The sequence below is a fragment of the Spea bombifrons genome, chromosome 2 (genome assembly GCF_027358695.1).
Source record: "Spea bombifrons isolate aSpeBom1 chromosome 2, aSpeBom1.2.pri, whole genome shotgun sequence".
Lineage (NCBI taxonomy): Eukaryota > Metazoa > Chordata > Amphibia > Anura > Pelobatidae > Spea > Spea bombifrons.
In genome coordinates, this window is record NC_071088.1 from 45,719,996 (window position 1) to 45,746,451 (window position 26,456).

General features: G+C 39.6%; 1 protein-coding gene across 1 annotated transcript; it reads left to right on the forward strand.

Moving 5' to 3' along the window:
• The first annotated feature begins 19,274 nt into the window (after positions 1 to 19,274).
• On the forward strand, positions 19,275 to 22,497 carry SLC45A3 (solute carrier family 45 member 3). Its single transcript, XM_053457707.1, has 4 exons — positions 19,275 to 19,457; positions 19,993 to 20,802; positions 21,031 to 21,296; positions 21,926 to 22,497. The coding sequence occupies exons 1-4, from the start codon at positions 19,280 to 19,282 to the stop codon at positions 22,316 to 22,318; spliced, it is 1,647 nt and encodes a 548-aa protein (XP_053313682.1). The 5' UTR covers positions 19,275 to 19,279; the 3' UTR covers positions 22,319 to 22,497.
• The last annotated feature ends 3,959 nt before the right edge of the window (positions 22,498 to 26,456 follow it).

Here is a 26,456-nt window from a genome sequence, read left to right on the forward strand (position 1 = left end):
TATTTTAAGGTGGGGGCCTGGAGCTGCAGCTCCATCAGCCCCTAAGTCAACCCAGCCCTGCCGCGGGCCCGGTCGCAGTTGCTGCTTGCTCCAGCAACAATGTAAGTAGGGTGAGGGAGGGGGGGTGCAGTGAGAAGGGGCAGAGGGGGGGTAGATAGTGAGAAGGGGCAGAGGGGGGTTAGATAGTGAGAAGGGTTAGATAGTGAGAAGGGGCAGAGGGGGGTTAGATAGTGAGAAGGGGCAGAGGGGATAGATAGTGAGAGGGGGTACATATTGAGAAGTGGGGAAGGGGGTACATAGTGATAAGGTGCAGATAAGATGGGGAGAGGGGGTAGTGTGAATGAGTATGAGACTGAATAAATGTGTGGATGAATTGTGTAAATGCGTATGACAATTAATGAATTTATGTGTGGATGAATTGCTTGAATGATTTGTGAGACTGCATTAATGAATGTGTTAATGATTTGTGTGAATGAGTGAGTAAATGCAAATATGGTACATGAAGGGTGGGCTTTAACAATAAATAAATAACAATGGGCTGCTCAGGCTTAAATGCCCGGGCCTTTTTTTTTGTCCCAGTCCGGGCCTGTATATATATATATATATATATATATATATATATATATGGTTACAAGTAAAAATAATTCCCCACTGTTACCAAAAAAGTGCAAATTATATATATATATATATATATATATATATAAAACGTTTTTTTTCCAAAGGTGGCCTTTTACCTCCCAAATAACCCAACAAACCCCATGCATGTGGGGTATCACTGAGCTCAGGAGATGTTACTGAACACATATTGTTTGACACGGACATACACCAGGAGCGGTAAATTCATACCTGGAGTACAACATGTGTGAAAGAAATAGAAAACATTTTTTTACTACCATAAAGTTTGACAAAGGCTAGTGGTAGAATTAGTGCATTGAAAGGGTTAAAATACCAGCATTTCAAATACCTTGGGGTGTCTAGTTTTTAAAAATATATGGTTTGAAGGGGTAAATTGCATTGGCCGGCCTCAAAGATACCTGAAATAGCACATGGGGCAGAATGACCAGATTTGGGGAAAAATGGTTTTGAAATAGCAAAACGCTACTGGTACTTATTGCCCCATAACGTGCAGACAAAAGCAAAAAAAAAACCATAAAAACATTGGGTATTTCTAAACTCAGGACAAATAGTAGAATCTATTTAGCAGGTCTTTCGTTAGTTCTTGCAGATGAGTAAAAGATTTTTCAAAGAAAAGTGAGAAAAAGTCATTTTTTAACAAATAATCACCATATTTTATCATTTTTTCAAAGTAAATTTGATGATATGATCAAAATAATGGTATCTTTAGAAAGCCCTGTTTGTCCTGAAAAAAAAAAAATATAATGTGTGTGGGTACACAAAATTAGAAAGATGAAAATTACAGCTAAACAGCAACACTGAAAAATGTTAAAAGAGCCATTGTCCCAAAATGTACTATGAGAAAGAAACAGTCTTGTCATTAAGGGGTTAATAACCAAAATAATAATTTGTGTGCAAATAATTTGAGCATTTTCATTGTCACAACAACTCACTTTGTTCCAAAAATATATTTGCGGATTTTGCAAGTTTTTATAAATAATTCATCGCTTTGTCCATTTTTTGCTATTCCTTTTTTTTTTTGCTTTAAGGTTTATGAGTCTTATAGAATTATAATGACATCTCAGTTCACAGAATAACCAGCAAAGTATTTACATGGAAGGTGTTTATATCCTAATGCGCCAAAGGCATACCCGAATAGTTAAACTGAAAATATATGCTGCTGTGAACTTTAGAGATATACAAACAAAGAAATAGTGATCTGCTCATATGATCTTTAACCCCTTAAGGATAGAGCTGTTTTTTTATTTTTTTGTACCCTTCGTGACAATAGCTGTTTTAAAATGTCTGCAGTGTTTGTGTTTAGCTGTAAAAAATTTTGTTTCTCATTTACTGTACCCAGACAAATTATATATTTTTTCCAGGACAAGAAGGGTTTTCTTTATATCATCTAATTTACTATAAAAAAAAAGAAAAAATAGTAAACTATGGTGAAAATTTAAATTTAATTTGAAAAATACTCATCTACAAAGGCTAATGAAAAAAACCTGCTAAATATATTCTAATATTTGCTCTGTCTCTTTCAAGTGGCAATTTTAAACCATCATAAGAGAGATCTAACAGGGCCCCTGACCCTTTTGTGTTGCTAAATGCCTCTATATCGAGGTACTGCAGTAACACCAGCTGAGCGAAGAAAGCAATTGTTGTTTGTATATGTCACTCATTGAATAAAAAGCCAAAAATAAATAAATATATAACAATCTTTATACAAAAGATTGGGCAATGGGCAGTGGAGCCGAACAGTCTCAGGGTATCTCACAGCACCTAGCCAAGGCCGGACTGTTTGGACAAACAAGCTGTTTAGGGGTTAAGATGGCATATGCAGGCTATCTGGTTGTAAAGGTGGCACTGGCAAGCTGTTTTGGGGCACAGACAAGCTGTTTGGGGCAAAGCTTGCCCTGACATTCTGTTTGGAGGCAAAAGATGGCACAGACAAAGTTGTTTGGGGGCTAAGATGGCACTGATAAGCTGTTTGGGGGCAAAGATGGCACAGGCAAGCTGCTTGGGGCAAAGCTGGCACTGTGGTTGCATGTGAAATTGGGGGCCCCAGGGCAATTTTTGCAGCAGGCCCTGTGGTTTCTATTTATGCCCCTGTATGAATTTATGAAAAATGTTTTTGAACATTGTACGCATATGAAGGGGGCATGCTAAGGGAAGGGATTTAAGATGATGGGGAAATAAAGAATGGGTATAAAGATAAAAGGAAGTTATGTTAGGGGGGCATGAAGATGGTGGGGGGTGATTGTGGTACATACATACAGCCATTCTAAAACAATAGACATACATACATATACACATACATGTATATACACACTCGTATATCATTCACATTACAATTACACATACATAATCACACAGCCGAACACCATCCACTTATACATACATACACATAACCACTCTTATAACATACACACATTCACTCTCTCTCGTAATCCATGCAGTTTATACATGTTCTCCTCCCTCAGCCTTTAGTGCTAAATTTTTGATCTACATGTTTATTTACCATTTTTATTACCTACTGTCAAAGTCATTGCAAAGTAATTTTAAATACCGTATTGGCTCGAATATAGGCCGCACTTTTTTCCCCCACTTTAAGTTTTTAAAGTGGGGGTGCGGCCTATATTCGGGCTCTAGCGCCCGACGCCCGGGACATGCAGTCCCGGGCGCCGGGCAGGCAGCGGGGTTAAGATACAGATCCCCCGCAGCGGTGCAGGGGACCTGCATCCTTCTCCCCGATACGCTCAGACAGCCTCCCCTGCCAGCACTTCCCACGGGGGGGGGTGCCGGCACGGGAGGTTATCTAAGCGTTTTACCTCTGCCCACCCCCGACTTACCGGAGCAGACTCCCGGGTGTCTTGCGGGGCCGGCGGGAGACATTTACGCAATACGCGCATGCAACTTCCGGTACCGGAAGTTGCATACGCGTATTGCGTAGATGTCCCTCGCCGGCCCCGCAAGACACCCGGGAGTCTGCTCCGGTAAGTCGAGGAGGGGGGGGCAGAGGAGGACAGCGGCAGCGTATCGCGTGGAGGGAGGACAGCGGCAGCGTATCGCGTGGAGGGAGGACAGCGGCAGCGTATCGCGTGGAGGGAGGACAGCGGCAGCGTATCGCGGGGAGGGAGGACAGCGGCAGCGTATCGCGGGGAGGGAGGACAGCGGCAGCGGATCTCGGGGAGGGAGGACAGCGGCAGCGGATCTCGGGGAGGGAGGACAGCGGCAGCGGATCTCGGGGAGGGAGGACAGCGGCAGCGGATCTCGGGGAGGGAGGACAGCGGCAGCGTATCGCGGGGAGGGAGGACAGCGGCAGCATATCTCGGGGGGGGGCAGAGTGGCAGCATGTTTTTTTTGGTGCTTTTTTAAAGAAAAAAAACTTTTTCTTTAAAAAAGCACCAAACTTTTAGGGTGCGGCCTATATACGGGGGCGGCCTATATCCGAGCCAATACGGTAACTTTGTTTTCATTTATTTATTTAACCCCTTAAGGACCGGGCTCATTTTTCGTTTTGTACCCTGTGGGACCGAGGCTGTTTTGACACTTTTGTGGTGCTTGTGTTCAGGTGTAATTTTCTCCTCACCCATTTAGTGTACCCACATAAGTTATATATTGTTTTTTTCAGGACAAGATGGGCTTTCTTCAGATACCATTATTTTGATCGTATCATCTTATTTACTATAAAAAAAATAAAAAAAACATGGTGAAAAATTGAAAAAAAACACATTTTATGACTTTTATTTGAAAAATCTTTTACTCACCTAAAAAAGCAAGTAAAAAAACTAGCTAAATAGATTCTACTACTTGTCCTGAGTTTAGAAATACCCAATGTTTTTATGCTTTTTTGCTGTTTTTTGTAAGTTATAGGGCAATAAGTACAAGCAGCGTTTTATGATTTCCAAATCTTTTTTAACAAATCTGGTCAGTCTGCCTCCATCTCTTCTTTGGAACATCTTTGAAGCCAGTTAACTCAATTTAACCCATTCAAACCATATATTTTTGAAAACTAGACACCCCAGGGTATTCCAAATGCTGTTATTTTAACCCTTTCCATGCACCAATTATACAACTACACTTTGTCAAACTTTGTAATAGTAATTTTTTTTATTTTTTTTTCCACACAAATTGTACTTTAGTTATAGATATACAGGTTCTGGTATATGTCACTGTCAAACAACACCCCAATGTGTGTTCAGGAACATCTCCTGAGTACAGCGATACCCCACATGCATGGGTTTGTCAGATTGTTTGGCTGGTAAAAGGCTACTTTTGGGGCATGCGTAATTCAGGTGGTCATTTGGTCAGTCTGCCTCCATCTCCTCTTTGGAATATCTTTGAAGCCGGTTAACTCAATTTAACCCATTCAAACCATATATTTTTGAAAACTAGACACCCCAGGGTATTCCAAATGCTGTTATTTTAACCCTTTCCATGCACCAATTATAGAACTACACTTTGTCAAACTTTGTCATAGTAATTTTTTTTTTTTTTTTCCACACAAATTGTACTTTAGTTATAGATATACAGGTTCTGGTATATGGCACTGTCAAACAACACCCCAATGTGTGTTCAGGAACATCTCCTGAGTACAGCGATACCCCACATGCATGGGTTTGTTGGGTTGTTTCAGATTTAAAATGCCACATTTGGGAAGTGCGCTTTTTTTCTCCATTTTGGTCAGTCATTTTGGATAGGTACACTATGCCTTATCTTTGAGCTAGGCCACTCCAATTTACCCCATCAGCCATTTTTTTTATATATTAGACACCCCTTGGGTATTTGAAGTGCTTTTATTTTAACTCTTTGTTGAGATTTTTGAGAAATTTTAGCACTTGCTCAAAATAATAAACTTTATTTTTTAATTTTATTTTTTTAATACTTTTTTTATATTTTTTTTTTTACACATTTTGCTGGTACTGGATGGTTCATCTAGTGACATCACTGCATAATTATTTTTAAATGTTAGCACATTTTTTTTATTTTTTTTTTCCATTTTTTATTTTTTTTTTTGAATATTTTACTAATCACATAGTGATTAGAAAGCTGGGCTCCATTGACTTGCATGGTTGAATGCAGTACCTGTATTCAACCAGCAAGTGGAGCCAGTTCTCTAGAGGGTCTGGAGACCCTCTAGCGAACTTTTTCGTCTTTATTGTTGTAGTTCCCGGGCCGCCGCCATCTTACTTGATGGCGAAGATCACCGGCAGCGGCGGCTGTGACCGCTCTCCGGAGCGGTCACAGCCCACCCAGAGGTAAGTGTTCGGTGTCGCTGGATGCCTCCCGATCGAGGCATTCCAGCGACACCATTTAAGTTTAGGAGGCGATCGTTGATCGCCTCCTAAACGCTTTTAAAACGGGCGTCCGCCGCCATACAATGTATGGCGGCTGTTGACGCCCCGGGGAGGGGCCAGACATGGCCCCCGATGCCGATCTCGGCCTTGCTGAATGCCTCGACATCGAGGCATTGCAGCAAGGCCGTTTAAGCGAAGAAAGTGATCCTTGATCACTTTCTAAGCTTATTTAATTTTTTGACGGTTCAGGACCGTCAAAGGTCATTTAGTGACCTTCTTGTTATGACGGTCCTGAACCGGCAAAGGTCGCGAAGGGGTTAAAGAAATTGGAAAACTGTTGATATGTTGTTTGCTCTCCCAGTAGGTCCCAGCCCATTACATGATGTCATAGGCCACAGCAATATTAGGAAGTATGTTTTCATATGTGTCTTATTTGAGATTAAAGTGTTTTGCAAATATACTTTAAAATGCAGGTTTTCTACCTATTCTTAACAAAAAACATTGGGCAAGTGTGCTAAAATAGCCAATTGTAAGGAAATTGTAAGAAAAATAAATGGCCGTTCCCCAGGAGGCAGAAGTTATTTATATTCTGGAAGATAGATCAAGTTATGCAGAAGATGTCTCACAGATGTAACAATACAATGCACATGTATGATAAATTATAGTCTGTTTGGATGTTGAGTGTGGGGGGGAGTCAGGAGCCAATTTGTAATTCATAATGTTATGATAGTTTTTTCTGTTTTACCCTTTTTTTAATTTAAGGTCTAACCACTACTCGTTGAAAGTATTTTACATTCCAGGCACAAGAAACACCAGGGCCCAAGCCTTCAAACATAGCTGTTCTAATTCTAGTGCCCTATTGGTAGAAGGATGTCCTCTCTCATCCATCTATTGGGATGACCATAGTATGGGTTACGTGGCTGATGTCTTTGTTTTAAGAGGATATGAGTGAAACTTTGTTCATTTATGTGTTAAGAAAAGGTACGTGGCCACAATGTCTCTTAAGACAAGATGGGGTATGGTATGTAGCCTTCATGTCGATGTATTAGGAGGGGAGAGCCACGTTTCTTTGTTGCCTATGTATGCTATGGACTCACTTGGTCCGGTATATCTGGTTGGAGCCATTTGTAGCAGTACGTACAGCATAAATCAAGCTATGGTATTTGTACCCCTCAGGGCGTTACTAAAGCTTCAGGGGTTTACTACTTTCAGCCGTTCCAGGAACACTGCCTTACGCCATAGAGACAGTTCTGTGAAACTGCGATTGTCATAAGATAGATACATAGTCTTCTGGTGCATTGATTTAGTTTTATATAGTTTTCTGGAAAATGAAAATATCTGCTGTATTGATGTCACTATCTATCTCTATCCCACCAAATCTTTTCTTGATATCCCCCTTTCCTCTATAGATACTTTGTGATGTGCTCCCACTAGAAGCAAACTGTTCCTGGAATTGGCAAATATATCAAAACTTGTATGAGTTAAATTTAGAAATCGTGAATATCATTGCCTGGAAAAGAGCATCCCACAGTCTGGGAAAGTTAGCCAATTTTTAGAAGCACTTACTCCTCCTAGTGCATGTAGCTGGGTGGTTAGGGTGTAACCTCATAAGCTGAAAGAGATGATGAGACAGAATTTCAAAGTTTCATTATTTAATACAACATATCAAGGGGGCTATGAGACATTATCAAGATGTGGATCCCTAAACAAAGCACTTAAGTATACCGATGAATAATAGAAGTAGATTAATATAAATTGTGTGCTCATCCTGCTCTTAAACCCAAAACCCAAGTGTCAGAAAAAAAACACACACATAAAAAAATACTTACAAATACTAACAACCTAAAATCAGAGGATTCCCCTACTTCCTCTTCCACCCCTGAAAAAACTCCAAATATACCATGTAGTGCACTAAAATCTTAACTCAACCCAATTCAACAAGAAATACCCAAATAAGGGAACAAAACAAGCCAAGGGGGAAAAAAATACAACAAGCCGATAATTAATATAAATAACAATGAAATGTAAACAAACACGTTCAACTGGCAGCCAGGAATGTGTCTGGCTCAAATGTGCTTCTTTCATATATATTCCATAGGCATATTTAATCACTCCTCAAGGAATTGATCCAATTATGCAGATAAATTGTGTATGTATCATCCTCTTAGTAATTAAAACAAGACGTGAAACACGCATAAACATACACACTGTCAGACGTAAGGATCCAACAAAACGTGAAGCCCTAACTCACACATAACAGCAAGTTGCGCATGTGCTTGTTAGTATGATATTTCTGGTACTTCTTCTTATTAGTTGTTAAATTTATAAGCTGTGTGGGTCTTATTACTGCATATGACAGCCTTGCGGCCCCTCTAAATTTGTGGTGTCTCTTTTACAAATTCAATGGGGATTATGCAAAATAAAAAAACACATTAATTTGCCTCTTTACCTGCCCTCAGCTACCTGCATATGATACGTCAGTGCCGCCTCGCAGTCTCTGCATGCAGGGGTCTGTTTAGACCCTCTGCGCATTCATGGGAATCCCTTATTTTGGCTGCCCTTACATTAAGTAAATGTTTTGGAGGGTTTTTTGTACTCACAGTAATTTAATATGCATTTGCCTCTCATTTACTGTCCATTTAAACTCCTGGAACACTCACATGGAGCTGGCTGGTGGTGAGTATGCACTACGCACGCTCACACACTTATGAAGTGTAAATACCTGGGATATTTGTATCGCAAACACACAGATCGGACTACCAGGATTTCCTATAGGCATGCATGCAAAAAAAAAATTAATTTATTAAAATAAGCTACAACACATGATTTTTTTGTTTAGCAATCACTATAAATATTTGTTATATATTTATAGAAATATTTGGTTTAAAAAGTAAACGCGCACGCAGACATACATAGACTATAAACAATCCGCAAAGGTGCATTTAGTGTACTGAACTGTAAAATGCAGGAATTTGAAAAAATCACATTAAAATCAGGGAAAATTGTATTACTGTAAAAAAAAAAAATAGCGAGCAAAATTTAGTCACAAAAAAATGCTACGTAAAATGTCAGAGGAAAAGGGGCTTTTTATTAAAATAAAAAAATAAGGTTTCGATTAAATTATAACAATTTATTTGTATTTTTTTTCTATTTCTATGTTTTATATGCTGTCATATGTTTTATTTTTATATGCATAAAATAAAAATAAAATAAAAAAAAAAAGGTTTCTAGAAGTATTGACGTTACATTGTTGTTGAAATACTTTTCGGGATGTAGGCTATGGGACACCTCAGAACCGATGTGATTCATGGCGGGACACTCCTATTATTAAATGTAGGTCAGAGTGTCACTCAATGGAAGACAATACCATACATTCCTCGGCAGACTGGCAGACCGGATCAGTCTCACTGTCACTTGCCCCGATCGGTCAGTTCCCGCGTTGCCTGCGGTTTCAAAGGTCTCCGGGTTCTGACAGCTCAGATGGTGTGGCGAGTCTCCGAACACACCTCCTCGCACAGGTTGCGATAACCCTTCCCAGTTACTCAGTGCGCATGCGCCTCAACTGAGGTTTAAAAGGCAGGGTGTGCAAGTGAGGCAGCAGGAAAGGTGCTGCTGATCACTGACCGGGACGCAGTGTCTATGGAACGCGATCTACGGTAAGAGACTTCACGTTAGCAAGTTTCCTCATTCACATTAACAGGTTTTTCTTCCTCCTTTATTCTATGCCATTCTCTGGCATAGAATATGTCTGGATACTTTGTTAGGCTTTTTGTGCAGGACCCTGCAGGGATCCATCTAATGTTACTGCGACTAATTGTCCTGGAAGCCGCGATCTGTAGGGGGCAAGAGCAACAGACAGCTCCTGTGTGAAATGCCCCCTCCTTTCAGTTTGTACAAAGAAGGAGCATGGGAGCATTTCCTCCAACTCAAAACAATCAGAGCTCTGTATAATAAATCTGTTTAACCCTCACTCCAAAATGACAATTACCTTTTTCTGCACGGTGAGGATTACCTGCTGAGATAATAGTGAATAGCAAAGGACGTTTAAGGATAACTGAGTGTTAGCTCTTCAATTCAGTGTTACATTGAAGAAAGAATTATATATATATATATATATCACACATACATACATACATGACACACATAGTTTGACAGTTACACAACTTAAAGTTACTACTGCAGAATAAGTGATTTATCTAGTCTAATATAAAAACACTGAGTCAACAGCTTAAGATTTTTAATTATTTTTTTTATTGAAGATTTGTGTTACCATTTAGAATTTTTAGTGCTGAGCGAGCCGGTTCATGATGTAACGCGGGTTCTGCCCCTTGTACACTGGAATCATACACCTCCTGTTTTCCAAGTCATCCTCTATTTCTGTGTAAGGGCCGACGTTCTTCCTAATCTTCCGGATAAAAAGGGTGACTCACTTAAAATGAATACTTAGGATGTTATTTTGTGTGTTTCCCACCTCCTGAAGCCTTAGCTTCCATGTCCCACAGTTTAACTCTTTACCACCACAGTATTAAATTATTATATTTTTTTTTTATGAAGCACTAACATGTTACATAGCCCAATTTAAATAAGGAGTGGTTAAGTGTATATATACTATAAAAATAAACTTGTACATACAGATACAACAGAAGTTGAGGACCCTGCCTATGAGCTAGCTTTTAGCAATATAAAACTCTCACCCCAGACACATTTTTAGAGAACAGTCCGCATATTGTTTCTCTCTACAAATATCCCTTCTGCACTGAACTCAGCGGATTTAAAAGGAATACAAGAAAATATTTTGAGATATGTAAACTATAAAAGTTTGTGTGTGTATATATGGGTATTGATGGATGAAACAATCTAAAGCATAAAGTGCTGTAATATGCTTTGATTGATGAATTTGTGACCCCAACATTATGACCCAGAAGTGCCGAGGAGTGCTGGGCTGCCATTGAGGTGCCCCTCTTAAGTGACAGCACATATCGTCCACCAGAACAGTGCACTAGGTCACGCTCAAGGGGGCCAAGGTGTACCTCTGCAAGAGGTGGATGCAGACCGCAGTCCATCTATTTATCTTAGCCCTTACCTTGCAATGTTTGTGCACGTTTATGACAAAAAACATGCGGCGTACATTATAATTTGACAGCCTGTATACTGTCTGTGTGTGTAATATAAATTTCTTTATTATAAATAAATTTATTTTTTTGAGACCATAAATTATAAAAAATAAGAGGCCATGTAATCTGGCCTGGCCCTGGATGATTATAGGATTTCATTGTGGTTTTTAGGCACTGTGTGGGGTTCTGGTGATGTGAGAAATTTGAGACATCATAGGTGGTACATGAATTTAGATGTATATTCAAAATCCAAGGGTGTCTAGGAATTAAGTGATTTTGCAGGACCTCCCCCCAAATGGACCTGAAAACTGAAATGTATGATATAATTGTTGGATTGTCCCTTTCAAGTTCTTTAATATGTGTTTATTAAACTTGTAGAATTTTTTTTACTTAGATTTAGGAGAAGCTGCAGCTCCAGAGCTGCAGAGTAACACCAGATTTGTAGCATGGTGTTTAGCTGGTTCAAGCCAACCAGTGGCAGGAAAGTGTTCCTATTCAAATCAGTGAATGTTTGCTAAGCCAACACTGGTGCTGATAAGTATAACGTGGTAGGAGATGCAGGCTGGGAAAGGGTTCATGCATTTGCAAGGGGACAACGCATAAAATGACCTGAGTTGCTAACAGGTCTTTGCTATCTTCCTGTCTAACGTCAAAATGAATCAGTTCCTTCTAAGTAGTGAAAACATGGGAGTTTCTGAACAAGAAATTCCTTTTCAGATAGTGTATTGCTATGAAAGGTGTTCATTTACAGCAAAGTAAAGAAGACAAGATTTATTGTGATTATCCAGGAAAGATAAGACACAATTCTAAGCACTTTTACGTAAATAGATAATCAGGACTACTTTCAATGTAGATAGTCCTGCCCATGTGACGGAGCTTGCTAGTAAGGTGAAACCAAGAACAAGCTTGGGATTTTTTTTTTGCATCTATCTAGTGTTACAAGTCGGCCACTAACATACTGCCCCATCAGCCATAAAAGAGAAGTACATGGTGTTTCTGCACCTTCGCAAAAGAACAGAGCCATGGGGACAGCCTCTCTCCTGTTTCTCTAATTGGGGGGAAAGAAGAGTGTGCCCAAAGGCTCTGCCCCTTTTGTTCACCGGGAGGTCAGGTTCTAGGAGAAGCAGAGAAGACGACGCTGGGAGAAGTGGACGAAGAAAGAAGATAGAATAAAGAAGAGGCAAGAGAAGAATCCAAGGCTGCAGGAAAAGAGACAGGGACACAGAATTAGTCGGCAAAGAAGGTAGGGAGACTTAGAATGAGGATGACAATGAATTTTGTTTCAGAATGGAAGAAGCCCTCTAAATTGCGTGCAACCCCAAAGGGTAATAAAAAAAAATTGTTGTAAAAATGAAAAACTAATGAACCAAAAACAAAAAATAAACGGAATTGTTTTTGGTCTATTAGCACAAGTCTACAACAAACCTTTAAAATGACAGGGAAATAAAAAACAATAAAAAGTATCAGTTTACTGGTGCTGCAAATTCTAGTTAACTGGAAACAAGTTTACCTTTTTAGATGTGTCCTTGTGTGGGGAAAGGGAAGAGTTGAAAAAAAGAGGTCCACATACCGTATTGGCTCGGATATAGGCCGCCCCCGTATATAGGCCGCACCCTAAAAGTTTGGTGCTTTTTTAAAGAAAGTTTTTTTTTTTTTCTCTAAAAAAGCACCAAAAAAAAACATGCTGCCACTCTGTCCCCCCCCCCGAGATATGCTGCCACTGTCCTCCTCCTCCCCCCGATATGCTACCACTGTCCTTCCCCCCCCCCCCGAGATATGCTGCCACTGACCTCCTCTGCCCCCCCTCCTCGACTTACCAGAGCAGACTCCCGGGTGTCTTGCGGGGCCAGCGGGGGACATCTACGCAATAAGCGTATCCTAACCCCGCTGCCTGCCCGGCGCCCGGGACTGCATGTCCCGGGCGTCGGGCGCTAGACCCCGAATATAGGCCGCACCCCCACTTTAAAGACTTAAAGTGGGGGGAAAAAAGTGCGGCCTATATTCGAGCCAATACGGTATATGGAGATTATAATTGAATATGAAAATGAAAACCATGCTATTTAAGAGTCCTTTAACAATGTTGTATTGCTATCACAAGCTGAAGATCAACCAAAGCATTAATGATAATTTTATTGTCCTTCAATGACAATGATGGATAATCCAGGATCTTTTGTATTGGTATAAGAATGGCTATGACAGCTAAGGTCTTTCTTCCTTGAAGGGAGGTGGGGAATCTAGTGCATCTCCCATGTTCTGTTGTACAGGAACAGCACCTCAGATACCATGGATGTTGAAAGATCAGCTCCAGACTGACCAACAAGACCCAAAGTCGGCCAGATTTCATTGTCACAGCATTCAACATGAAAGTGGAGGTTTTCTTCACGATGGTTACCTTACAACTATAGCTGCCTTTTCCCAGGTATGGGATTTCAAGCTGGCCTACATGTTTCATCTTCCCTGTAATCAAGTAGTGCACAAGTATGGTGATTCTGAAAGATTTAGATTGGGCCATGAGAATTAGGTACTGTGAACTGGACCAGAGCCGGCCAAAACACATTCTACCCTTTGACACTTTAGTCCTTGCAAATGTTTATATGGTGCAATAATTTCCTGTATTGGACTGGGATTGTCCACCATTGCTCACTTGTGGTTCTGCGTTAATCCAGAGTATGACTTGGGCCTGGTTGAGCAAGTCAGTTCACCCGGCTCTGGCAAAGGACATACGCTTTTTGTTTTCAGTTTATGTTTTAGAATGCCTTGTATAAAAAGCCAGCGCTCTGTGCGTATTCTAGAATTTATGTGCACAGGCAGACTACACAAAAAATGGCAAATGTGTTATCTGTTAAAGTTTAGTTAGAGCTTTAAACCCAATGTTTTTATATGAAAATATTAACTAAAATGCTCAGTAACAAAATATATTTTTTTGGCGCTTCTAGGCAGTCCAGCACTGGCTGAAATAGCAATGTAAGAACATGTCATGCTTCCGTACTGGAAAGGGATACAGAGTGGGTGAAAGTAACTTGCGTCACACCCTCCTCTGTGTAAATATGTTTAAGGGACTTCCAGGATATGGGTGCATTTTTGTTCTCTTTTAGAGAATGATTGTAGTTTGAAATCCCAATTGTTTACTTATACTAATTATAGTCCATTTCCAGAGAAAGGGCTGGGAGGAGATGCATGGATGATTAGTGATGGGCAACACCTGGCACAAGTCTAGGTAGCTATGTAGCAGTAGAACAGGATGACCACATGTTTCTAGGACATGTATGCATTCTACATGTTGCTGATCATCGCATTTACTGAGCTGCCTTACAGGCTTTGCAATGTATAGAAAAATGGAAGCAATCCCTTTTTCTACTATACATCCCATCTACCACGTGACAACATTTTACACGTGACGGAAAAGTATATGCACAGGTAATAAAACCTGTTTATTCACCTTGGTTAGGATTACTACCCTCAGTTATGCCCATCCAGTGAATTTCTGAGCAGGATGGGACGTGCACTTCTGTAATGTCTACTCTTACACTATAAAGAGATGTATGCTCACAGTGTAGGAGCTGTAGACCCGTGCAGTTTATGAATATGTTGTGATTGCCTGAGGGGCACCAGGGAAGGCCATAATGAATCTCCTCACTCGTGTCTGTTACCTGGGATTCTGTTGCATATTTATCAGTTGTGAACTTTGCTTCTGCAAATAGGGCACAGATGGGAGGGGAGAGACAGCGAGAAGACAAATGGAAGAGGAAATTAAAAATCTGTGTGAAATAAATGTTTGTCTCGTGTTACAGTGCTTTATGTTGTCAGTATGTTTAAGGGCACAAGAGTGCATTTCTTTGAAAGCAAAAAAAGTGAAAACATGGAGAATTTACTGTTCCATGCTAGATTAGACCTCATCCTAGATGCAAAATCAGAGATTGGTGTAACTGCAATGGACCTTGTTGATACAATTTAGTTCAGATAACTTTGTGAAAACGCGCACGTTAAAGAGCTTCCTTACAGCCAGACTTGGTGGGCACCAGAAATGTGAGGGGATCCCAGGAACAATTGTAAATGCTTTGTATGCAATAATAGCCCACTGCTGGTTGATATGTTTCAATGACGTATTGTTCTCACCTGGGAGTAGACATGGTCAGTTACCTGACCACCTATCCATCATACTTGCTCAGATTTGGAGAGTCGCAAGCTGGCCAGGTGGGAGCTGCAATGGAGGTCGATACTGCAACAGACATCCATTGATTTTTACCTGGGGTGATCAGAGGATCTACCCAACGGGCCCATGATCCCCACCGCCTTAAACAGGGCAGCAGAGCAGCTACACTGCCTGAAAATTGTCACTGTTATGCAAAAAACATAGCTACCTAGCTATGCTGCCTCACACAATCCGTTGCCTGTCTTATGTCCTTGACACTCCTACTATAAAAGAATGCATATTAATGCCCAGGGACATAGGTGATACCTCACAAAAAAGACAATAACGTGTCCATCACAATAATCTCATAGATGTGATGGACATTTTAGAAATCTCAGGCAGTCAAATGACAACCCTCTGACAGCTGGGGCCAACTTTGTGGCCATGAGCGACCGGATGGAATTCAGTGTGGATTTAAATGCTGGTTACTGGAGGAGCCACTTGCATGGTCTGTATTGATAGAAAAAAACATGAAAATTCTCCTGGTTCTTAAGAGGTTAATATTATTTACTACTTACAATACAAACATAATAAATAAGCTTAGCCATTGTAAGTGGCTGCAATAGATTTGTATCAAACAAAAACATGTTTATTTTCAAATAATGTGATTTTGTCATTAAATTTAGGGGTTTTTTAGAGTCGTAATTAGAAATTTGATATACCAGAAGTGAAGGACTAGAATTCTGAGATAAATTAGGCATCCACAATAAAGAAAATATGTCGGCAATTAAATCATTTCATACGATCCACAAGTCTGACTTTGATATACATTATGCTAGCAATGTACACAAAAAATGGTATATGCTCAGTTCAGTTGCTTGTAAACATGAGAGCTGATGAGGTTTAAACGTAAGCAAGGTTGTTGCCATCATGTCAGATGGTCATAATTGGTTTGAAAGGAAAATTGTTTAAAAAGTAAACAAAGGCAGTGTTTAAAGTTGATGATCTACTTGAGATACAACTCTTGACAGGTTGTTCCTCCAAGGAACCAGCAGAGATAGGCTGTGGGCTATCTCAAACAAATATATATTATTGTTCTAACATCCATTATACATTTTGAAGACCACGTTAACCAACATGGAATGCATAGGACACCCATTAAGAACATAGAATAGATTCATCCAGGATTGCAACGAAATGGCTTCTTTTCGTTACCTCTTATCTTCAAATAAGAGAAACCCAGGGTTACCAAAGTTACCCTCTTTACCACTGAACTCAATGACCCAGTCCGTAATAAAAGCAACCTGATAGTGTAGTGTAACTATGGTACTACTTGCCCAACACCGTCTAGGCGGAAGGAGGAAACAAAAATGTTTAAGGAGTGCCTTTAGTTTTGTATACATAGCACAAAACTGTTTAAAATGAATATTCTTATTTTCATCAGACTCTTATTGTTCTTTAGAATTTTACTGAATATTACAGGTGGCCAAACCACATTTTAATCACAGAAAATATCTTGTCTGTCTTCCTCCCATACTAAAAGCTCCTTGCCATGGTGCAGTGCACTTACACTTGTGACCTGTTTGGCATTGTCTTGCTGAACTTCTTTTGAATAGTATCGTTATTTGTTGTTTTATATGGTGCCATACAGCAATGCCGTAGAATGAGTGAACAGGACATAAGTAGTATAATGTAATTTGACATACAGGAACAAGTGGTAAGGAGGGCAATGCTCAAACAAGCTTACAATCTAGTATAATATACATACACTCCTCCAGGTTTCCCCTGGATACTCTGGGTGAAGTGGCCCTTCGTGAGGTCACTGGGTCACGGCCTAAAATCTTCAGGTCGTTAAGACAAGCCCCGCTCTCCGCCCATGGCCATTTCCCCCCCTCCCACCCCATAGAAATATACCCCTGCCCGCAATGTCACCGTCCTCTCCAACTGACATTGTCAGCCCCACCCGACCACATATGCATCATCCACCAAGCACACGGGGATACCGATGAGATAAGTTGTCAGGAATGATCCGGTGTGAGCAAGTAAAACTGGTAGATCTGGCTTGCAGACTGGGGCGCCGGCAATTGGAGATTGAATGGAGGAGACGGTGTGCCCAGAGGCTCCACCTTTTTGCCTGAAGTAACCACACGATGAACTTCCACGAAATGGTAGAGCTTCTGGGCACATCCTCTTCCCCAGATTGAGAGAGAGTGTGATTAAGAGTGAAAAAACAAACAACATTTAAATGAAAATTCTGAACTCTTCTTCCTTTTTCTTTTGCTTCATTGGTGGTCCCTCCTCATTTTTGTATGAATTGACAAATTTTGTTAAAATTGCAATTTGTATTAATCTGTATGCATAAGGATATGTCCTTCCTTTACAAGGCCAGTATTTAGTAGGGGCTAAGTTCCTGATTTTGGGACCCAAATTCCTCTGTCCCTCTTTTCTAGTAGGTCAGGATACTGGGTACGAGTGTATCACAGTGTTTTGCTGGGTCACAAGTCACTTGGGGCATTCTGAATATTTATGATTAAGTAATCATTTTAATAGTGTATGATTATAGATCAGTTTACCTTACAACTAAAAATGAATGAGTCATTTTAACTCTTTAAGGCAATCTAGGAGTGGCAAACCTGGTCATTTACCGTTCGAGCCACTTGTGGTAGCTGGCTGGATACACCTGGCCGCACTCTACAAGACGATAGTGGCATGTGCATCATTTATCAGCTGCCGGCCTTTAAATGTCATTGCAGATTTTATTCCCTAGTCCAACCCTGCTTTCAGGGCATACAGGTTCAATCTGATAAAATAGGTGCATGTTTAATCTCTCCTAATGCTACTTGTATCTCTGCACCTGTTCTCCCTTGCTTTGTAACACCTTCCTGGTCTGTGTCATCTCATAGTTATTGGAATTTTAATTTCAGCCGTGAGTAGGTTACACGGAGACATGCGGGTGGATTGCAGAGGAATGTAGAAATACCTGCTGCTCTCACAAAGGATGGATAATGTTCCCTCCCTGCTCAGTATCAGGTGTTCTGCCCTGTACACACAGGAAACATACCAAAAAGCTGCCCAAGACTTCAAAAAAAAAAGTTGGGGCTAACCAAACCTGATCTCCTGCTATTCTAATAGAAATTGCTCTAATTTTGAATAATTTATCAACTATTTTTATCTATGCCTGGGGGAACCCCAATTGTGTGTTGAAAAATAACTCTAGCCTTTCCCATGTATATATCAGTTTTGTGGTGCCATTTGGTTCATTTTTCTGGAATAACATCAATTAAACTCCTAGAGTCCATGGTATGTAAGCGATAACATAGTAGGGTCCTGTGCTGTCACAACTCACAAAACAGATTCTTCCTCTGGTGCACACATGATGGGATTAGGGCTTTACAGCTTTCATAGTTTTTGATCACTTTCTTATTAACACAAAAAAGATTCTTGAGAGTTTACAAAGATCCCAAGTAAAGTTGTAGTGCAGTGAGATTTGGAAAAAAAGTACAAAGTTAAAAAAAAAATTATATATATATATATATATATATATATATATATAATTTTTTTTTTTTTTGTAAAAGTTCCTCATCGAAATAGTACTCCTCGCAGCAGAAGTGTGAAGTAAAACCTTTGTTGCCACTCCAAAATATTTTGAGAAATAAAAATGTTAAATACCCCTTTTAGTGTCTTTAGCACCTCAAAACTTGATAAAAACCCCAATGCTTATGGGATAATGCTGTGTTTATGTTTGTTTGATTATATATCCTGTGAAAGGAATCTTGCACAATGTATTTTGTTTTCATTTTTCATCGCTGTTTTTATATAATGGTGTTATGGGATGGTTTCATATGTAAAAATATGATTTCAAATAAAAGCTCTAATTTATCAAACTTATATTTTACAGGTTACCATGTTGACATCTGGATGTAGCTTTACAGCATAAGGATATCTCTGACTAGTGACTACTGTCCCACATGATCTGAAGAATATTTAGTGCCTTCTACAGTTAAATACGTGAACTTCTTAATTAGATATGGACTTTTGTTATTGGAACCCAAGCTGCAGAAGCCCAGCATGGGGGCAAAGGTTTTACTGTGGAACATAGGTGGATAACAGCTGTAGCAATGATCCAGATAAAGAAAACGGAGATCAGCACCTACCTCTACAGTCCCAAAGTACAGCTATTGCTAGTAAACTTTCTAACATGTGGGCTAGAGGTGTGTTTGGCTGCAGGGGTAACTTTTGTACCCCCTTTGCTGCTCGAAGCTGGAGTAGAAGAGAAGTTCATGACAATGGTATTAGGTATGTAAGATCCAAATACAGCAGTGCTGGCTGAGCATTATACACGGCTTAAATTTGCAAGATAAAATATCCTCATGTAGCTATTCATTATGTTGGCCAAACTTAATATTATAGTAAATGTCTCTTGTCATTAAAATTGCTAAAAATGGCAAAAATATTAAAATTGCTCCAGCCTCCCACAGGAAAATGTGTCCTGACCCCAGCACTCAAGGGGTTAATTGTGTATTATGTGCTCTTGCAATTACCACTTGCACAACATACACAGGTAATCACCAGCTATATCAATTTGTTCAGTAGTTGGAATGTTTCTCGACCTTTTATCTAACCCAATAAGTGCCCCAATATTACATTTTTAGTTATTAAATACTACCGTTCAAACCGTTTCCTGGAAGTACCACAGTTTGACAAACACTGCTTTATTACACAATAACACACGTCCTCTATAACTTTCTCACAGTTGTGTATGCAGAGTATACAAGCTGGTGATATGGGCATTTAATAAATCTAGTCTTTTTTTTTTCTTTTTTTTCTGCAGCTATTGGACCCATTCTTGGCCTCTTGGTTGTGCACTTCATAGGCTCTGCCAGTGACCGTTTAAGCAGCAGATATGGCCGGCGGCGGCCTTTCATTTGGCTTTTGTGCTTCGGAGTGATGTTGAGCCTGGTTATTATCCCTTATGCTGGCCATCTAGCCACGCTGACAGGTAACCATCGTGCTGGAGCAGAGGTAGCTTTCCTAGTGCTGGGTATAGGACTACTGGATTCCTGTGGACAGGTGTGCTTCACTCCGCTGGAAGCTTTGCTTTCTGACCTATTCCCAGAAGAAGAAGCATGTAGCAAGGCATTTTCTGTTTATGCCCTGACGGTTGGAATAGGTGCCTGCATCGGATACTTGTTGCCATCTGTGGACTGGAGTGGTAGCTGGCTGGCACAACACTTTGGTGGGCAACAGCAGTGCCTCTTTATTCTGCTTCTTTTCATCTTTGCTGGTTGTGTCTTTTCCACATTTTTTGTCTCTGAAGAGGTAAAGACAAGCGTTGGGCAGGCAGATATCAAGGGTGATATTCCTGCCAGGAGAGGACATTGCTCACAGTTCTGGACTTTGCCACTCAGAGCATGGCGTTTGGCTCTGGCACTAAGAGGTGTGTGTGCCTTGTTGCCTCGACTCAGAATGTTTTGTTACAGGGTGCCAGTTGCCCTTTGGCGCCTGTTTGTGGCTCAGCTTTGCTCCTGGATGGGTCTAATGACCTTTATACTCTTTTATACTGATTTTGTGGGCGAGGGAATTTATAACGGAGTACCCTTTGCAGCACCAGGCACGGAAGCCAGAGCTCGCTACGATGAAGGTGGGTAATGTTAAAGAAGGTAAATTAAAAAATCTGGTGAATATTTATTGGACATTTCTTTATGTACTTTGTACATTCTGATTACTGATTCCGATCCCATATGCCCCTTTATCGATGTAACTTGTACTTACAACTCACCCCTTGTAACATCTACACAATGCCTTGTACTTCTTTAAGAGATATCAATTTTATTTCTCTTGTGCTGACTCTATGTATCTCCCAATTTAGGAGTCAGAATGGGGAGTCTCGGTCTCTTTCTTCAGTCTGTGACATCTGTGATATTCTCTTCTTCCATGGACCACCTAGTAAAGACCTTTGGAACCCGATATGTGTACATTACAGCTGTTGCCTGCCTCCCACTGGCTACGATAATTATGTGCTTCTCTCACAGTGTTATCGTTGTAACAGCATCAGCCGCCATTACAGGTTTCCTCTTCTCTGTTCTTCAGATTTTGCCATATACTCTGATCTCACTTTATCATCATAACCGGCAGGTAAGTGTATCCTGATGTTGAGTGGTCACCTGTAACAATTAATATTTGTACAGATGGGATAACCAAATCTATAGGTGCTTTGCATCTCGGTCAAGAAAATCTGACTTTTTTTCCCTGTGAGTTTATTACTGAATTTGACCCATCGTTTAGTATAAAAAATCTAATTAAATGGAGATAACCACTAACATAGTATTACAAATTTGCAAATACGTCCAGTCAGAGCAGACCTTATGCCAAAGTTACAGATGATATAAATGTTTTCTATGAACGGAGTTTTTTCTCCCTCTCTCTCTCTTTAATTCTACTGACTGCTATATCCTCCCATTTTTACTTCTTGATTTCTCTTTTTTCATGCTGTCTTTGGATGTGCTGTTCTTCTGTGGATACAGAAAGTTATCCTTCTGTTGTGTAAGTTTCTTTTTCAAATTCCGGTGTTTTTCTTATTTCCCAAGCTCTGCGAAATCAGTGTTTGCTCAATTTTAAAGGGACAGACCAGCGATCAAATCCATTTTAATGTATATGATGGCTGCATGGTCCCTTTTTAATTAGTGTTGTCTGTTTTGCAAATGCATCTGGGGATTCTACAGAATTGAGTTCATCCAAGCATTGAAATGTTATTTGTTTAACAGGTATTTCTTCCCAAATATAAAGATGTGGCTGAAGATGTAATAGAGAAGGAGAGGATATCTGGATTTACAAAAGAAACCCCAAACGGCACTTCCGTTGCTATGTTCGCTTCCCAGAACATTTCACTGTCCATTGGTCCCTCCTGTGAGGGTGCTGTTGTGGCAGCGGAGCCTGTTGTCTCGAACCATGGGGTCTGTCTCGATATGGCGATTCTAGACAGTGCTTGTCTAATCTCACAGATTGTCCCTGCTCTTTTTGTGGGTTTAATTGTACAAATGACTCAGACTGTCACAGCCTACGTTGCATCGGCTGCAGCCTTTGGACTGATTGCAATATACTTCTCCAGCAAGGTGGTGTTCGAAAAAAGCGATATGGCAAAAGTGACTGCATTATAGGTGGTGCCAGAAACCACTGGGTGTTCCAAAAAAAGTTAAAGCACTTTTATTTGGCAAAGTGCGTTCATAAAAGTTTATTCAATATGTTTACTGTGCATAGAGACATTTAAATTAAAATTAATGTCCATTATATTTTAAGGGAAATAGTGAAAGTGGAATAAATCGGGTATTCCATGGGGCTTTTTCTAAAGGATTTAAATATATACTTTTTATTTATTATCTATTCTTCAAGGGCAATCATAGTAATCACATTTTTGAACATATTCACCTTGGAATACAATTGTGTAATACCAGAACTCAGGACTGCTTTTGGTTCACAAGCCAGTCAGAGGACCACATTCGTATAGAGCTTACATGTGCTGCGTTGTGGTCTGTATTGTACGGTCTATAGTACAATAGTTTCCTTGGTTTTACCAAGTAAGTTCTCTAGAATGTTCTGACACTGAAAGCAAATATTCCTTAGTGGTGTTTAAAATGTCTCTTCGAATCAAGCTGGTTCAACAGGTAGGTGTAGGGTTGCTGTACTTATAAAAATCCCTTAATCTCGACGTACTCCATGAATTTATCTCAATAAGCCTGATTTGTTGAGATAAACCTTCGTGAAGACTTTGGGTTCATATTCAGCTAGGTAACAGAGACCTGTCATTTGTTCATAAGCGCTCCTCCTGAAAACAATTGTAAATATATAGAAGCAATTGGCCTATTCGCTACACCATAATTTATCAACATTGGTTCACATTTACCCTATAACAATGGGATATTTTGTGTGCTAAACGAGCACAGGTTTAGTTGGTGTTAATTGAAAGGTGGACTCTGATGCTCACATGCTCCCCCGAATACAAGATGAAGGCCTGCATTTTCCCAGAGACTTCATAGTGATGCAGTAGAAGGATCCCATGCCTTACTAAAGTTTGGGCTGCCAATCTTTTGCACTCTTTAATTATTTGCTCAAAGGGTTGAAGGTGTCCAGGTGTTGTCTGCTGGTCTGGTGTGGGATAGAGGTCTATGCCACCATCGCAAATATCTTTCTCAACTCCTGCTTTCTGTTGGTCAGTGTAAGCAGACCAAGTTGAAACACACATTTATAATGTTGTAAACCAGTGCCTCCAAAAGGGCCAGTGGCCTTTAGAAAATTGTTTCCCTCATCAGCCAGACCAGAATGTCTGTGCCCCCTGAAAATGTAAGCGTGTTTTCAGTTGCAACCCTAAACTCTTTAGGTTTTGGAGTGAATATATATATTTGCTAAAGAACCAATGAAACAACTGTTTCTTTTAGCCTTACAACCTCCCATACAACATTTTATAAGCAATCTTATAACGTTTGTAATCCAGATGCTTGCTTTGAATCTACCTCATTTGTGTGCGTTGATAGAAACATGAAATGCTTTCTTCAGCAGTCTTACTCATACACTTAAGAATACTGCAAATACACCCACCCTAAAAGCTAGTAGCAGAAAGCATTGCACACGTTTTAAAAAAAAAACCTTCCTGAGAAAATGGAAAAAGATTGCTCAAACAGGTTTGACCTGCTTCTACAACTAATGTGTAACTGTACAGGTCAAGTCAAATTACAGATGCTATTCAATTCTAACAATGTAATGTGTATTTGCTAATAAAAGCAGGCATTGTGTTCTTACTGCATATAATTAACCATATTGTACACTTGCTGCTAGGTGAGACAAACATCATTTAGGTATCTATAAACTATTTATTTAGCTGTAATTTTATTTTTAATGCATTTATGGTACAAATGAATCACAGATCCTGTTTTGTTAAAAAAATAAATATATATATATTATAATAAAATATAAAAAATATATATCTCTTTTGGCCAATGTGCATTTACCTTCTTGAGGTAGTTTACACTAACCAAATGTTGTTGTGTTTTTTTTTTTGTTTTTTTTTTTGGTCCTGGTAAATATAATATGAAGGATATCCTAGTGTTTAAGATTACCTCTACAGGGTGCCTGTGTTTTATGTGTGAAAAGTGAAGGGTATTTTATTTTTTTTAAGTATTTTACATTTTTATTTGCAGAACTGCTATTTAAAGCAAATTTCATGGTATTAGGACACTCAACTGTCTTTCCTAATACTACAATTAGAACTGGATTACTGCGATACATCTATCTCAAAACAGTATCAGAGTATTTGGAAAGATAATGGTTCATCCTAATGCCCTAAACGTTTCATGTCTGTCTGTGTAGTGATGAATTGGTACAAGCAGACACTTTTCTTTTTTCTTTTATTTTTTTACAATGGGTTTATAATTTGAAGGTTTCTTGTTAAGTGGGTTTGCTTTTCCAAAGATTTACATTTTTTTGTTTGCATCTGCAGTTACAATTTATTGTCTACTAGGGCTTTGTTAAATGTCTCTTGTCTACTGGATGAGAAAGACATAGGTGGTCATAGGCATTAGTCTGGCTAATGCAAATGGATTTTCTGCAACCAACCGCTTAGAACTCCACCAACGGTCAAGCAGAGATGTACTTAAAACCAGTGGGGCTTTTATTAGTACGTGAGATAAATACAACTGGAAAAATGAAGGGTGCATTGTGGAAATGATGAGGATTACTTTTGCACTTTGTCCTTCTGTGCAGGAATACAATGTTAACAGTTTATTGAATATAAATATAGGCATTGTTTTTCACAATCCAAATGTTCATTGAAGTAATTATTTCTGTAAATGCTGATATTTCTTGAAGTATACTGTATTTATTTTGTGGGAATTAATAATATATTTGTGGATAAATAAAGATTTGTTAAAAAACAAATTGAGATTCTGATTATCTTTAGTTTTAGTGTGGAGACACCAGGGTCCTAGTCTGGTGAAGATTTGTTTTAATCTATGTATTCAACTGGCAAAAATACATGGGTAATTGCATACTTCACACAACTTAAATAACCGGCTGGTTATAAAATTCTAGTTATAACAACCAGAAAAACCTGTAACTGTTAGTGACACTACACTTGCAAGGTTTATTGATCATTTACTTTAAACTGATTTTGTGTATCATCACTTTTCAAAGTAAGGAAGCCTATCCAGACCAATAAAGTATCTGAAAGTAAAATAGTTAATTGACTTTGTGGAGCCAAAAAATACCTAGGTTGCAATCAGAGGGAGTCTTGCATATTTTTACTAATGACCAAAAACAGGGCACTGGACATTACTAGATTTAAATAAAATGTTGAATATACAATAGGTTCACTTCCTCAATGGGAGAGACTATGAACCTGAGGAAGCCGATTGGTGGAACGCGTTGTGCTGAATACGCCCATTGAGGAAGTGGACACATAGGAATCCTGTGAGAACCAAGCTGTTACTGCTACAACACAGCATTATTCCGGTCTTTTCCGTGGGAGCGTTAAAATATTCTTATATGTAAGATACTACTTTTTTATTTATATTAAAGCTACTACTTTTATTTTTAAACGCTCTCTCCTCCGGTCTTTTCTGTTACACCGGTACAAAGAAGAAACTCCATTTCATTCCCCAGAAGAGGCTCTATGGGCTTCCCAACAGAGGAACCTATTGAATAATCCACTTAAATGAATATAAGTATTTAATTTTCGCACATATTGTGGTGTCGTTTGTAAATCTTGTGCAGCACTTTATTTCTTTGTTTTATCAATTTCTTTTTTTAGTTTATTTCAAAAGACACCATATTGTGATCACTATTACCCAAGTGCTCCCCTACTTACACTAAGGGAGGACATATTGGGAGCTTACAGAGGTTCCAAACCCATAGAGGACGAAAGGGGCCCAAATTACTTCAAGACCTGTTCCTTTACCCTGCAGCAGAGGAAAGCAATGATTAATTCTCCCTGCCTGCCATTCTAGACAAACTAGGCTTACCAGCAGTGGAGATCCAGGACTGGGTCCAGCAACCAATAAAGGGTGTAATGTCGGAAGGAATTGGATCACATAGGGTGGAGCGGACCAGGAAACCCAGGAATGGAAAATAGGAGCAGTAGTCAACAAGCTGACTCGTATCAAGAGAGCAATTTGAAGCCAAATTGGAACCAGGAGTGCAGTCAGCAAGCCGAGTCAAAACCAAGAGCCAAATCATCAACCAAAAAGCAGGGTTAGCAAGCTAGGTCAAAAATGGAAATTCACCACAAAACAGCACAGGAGCAAATGC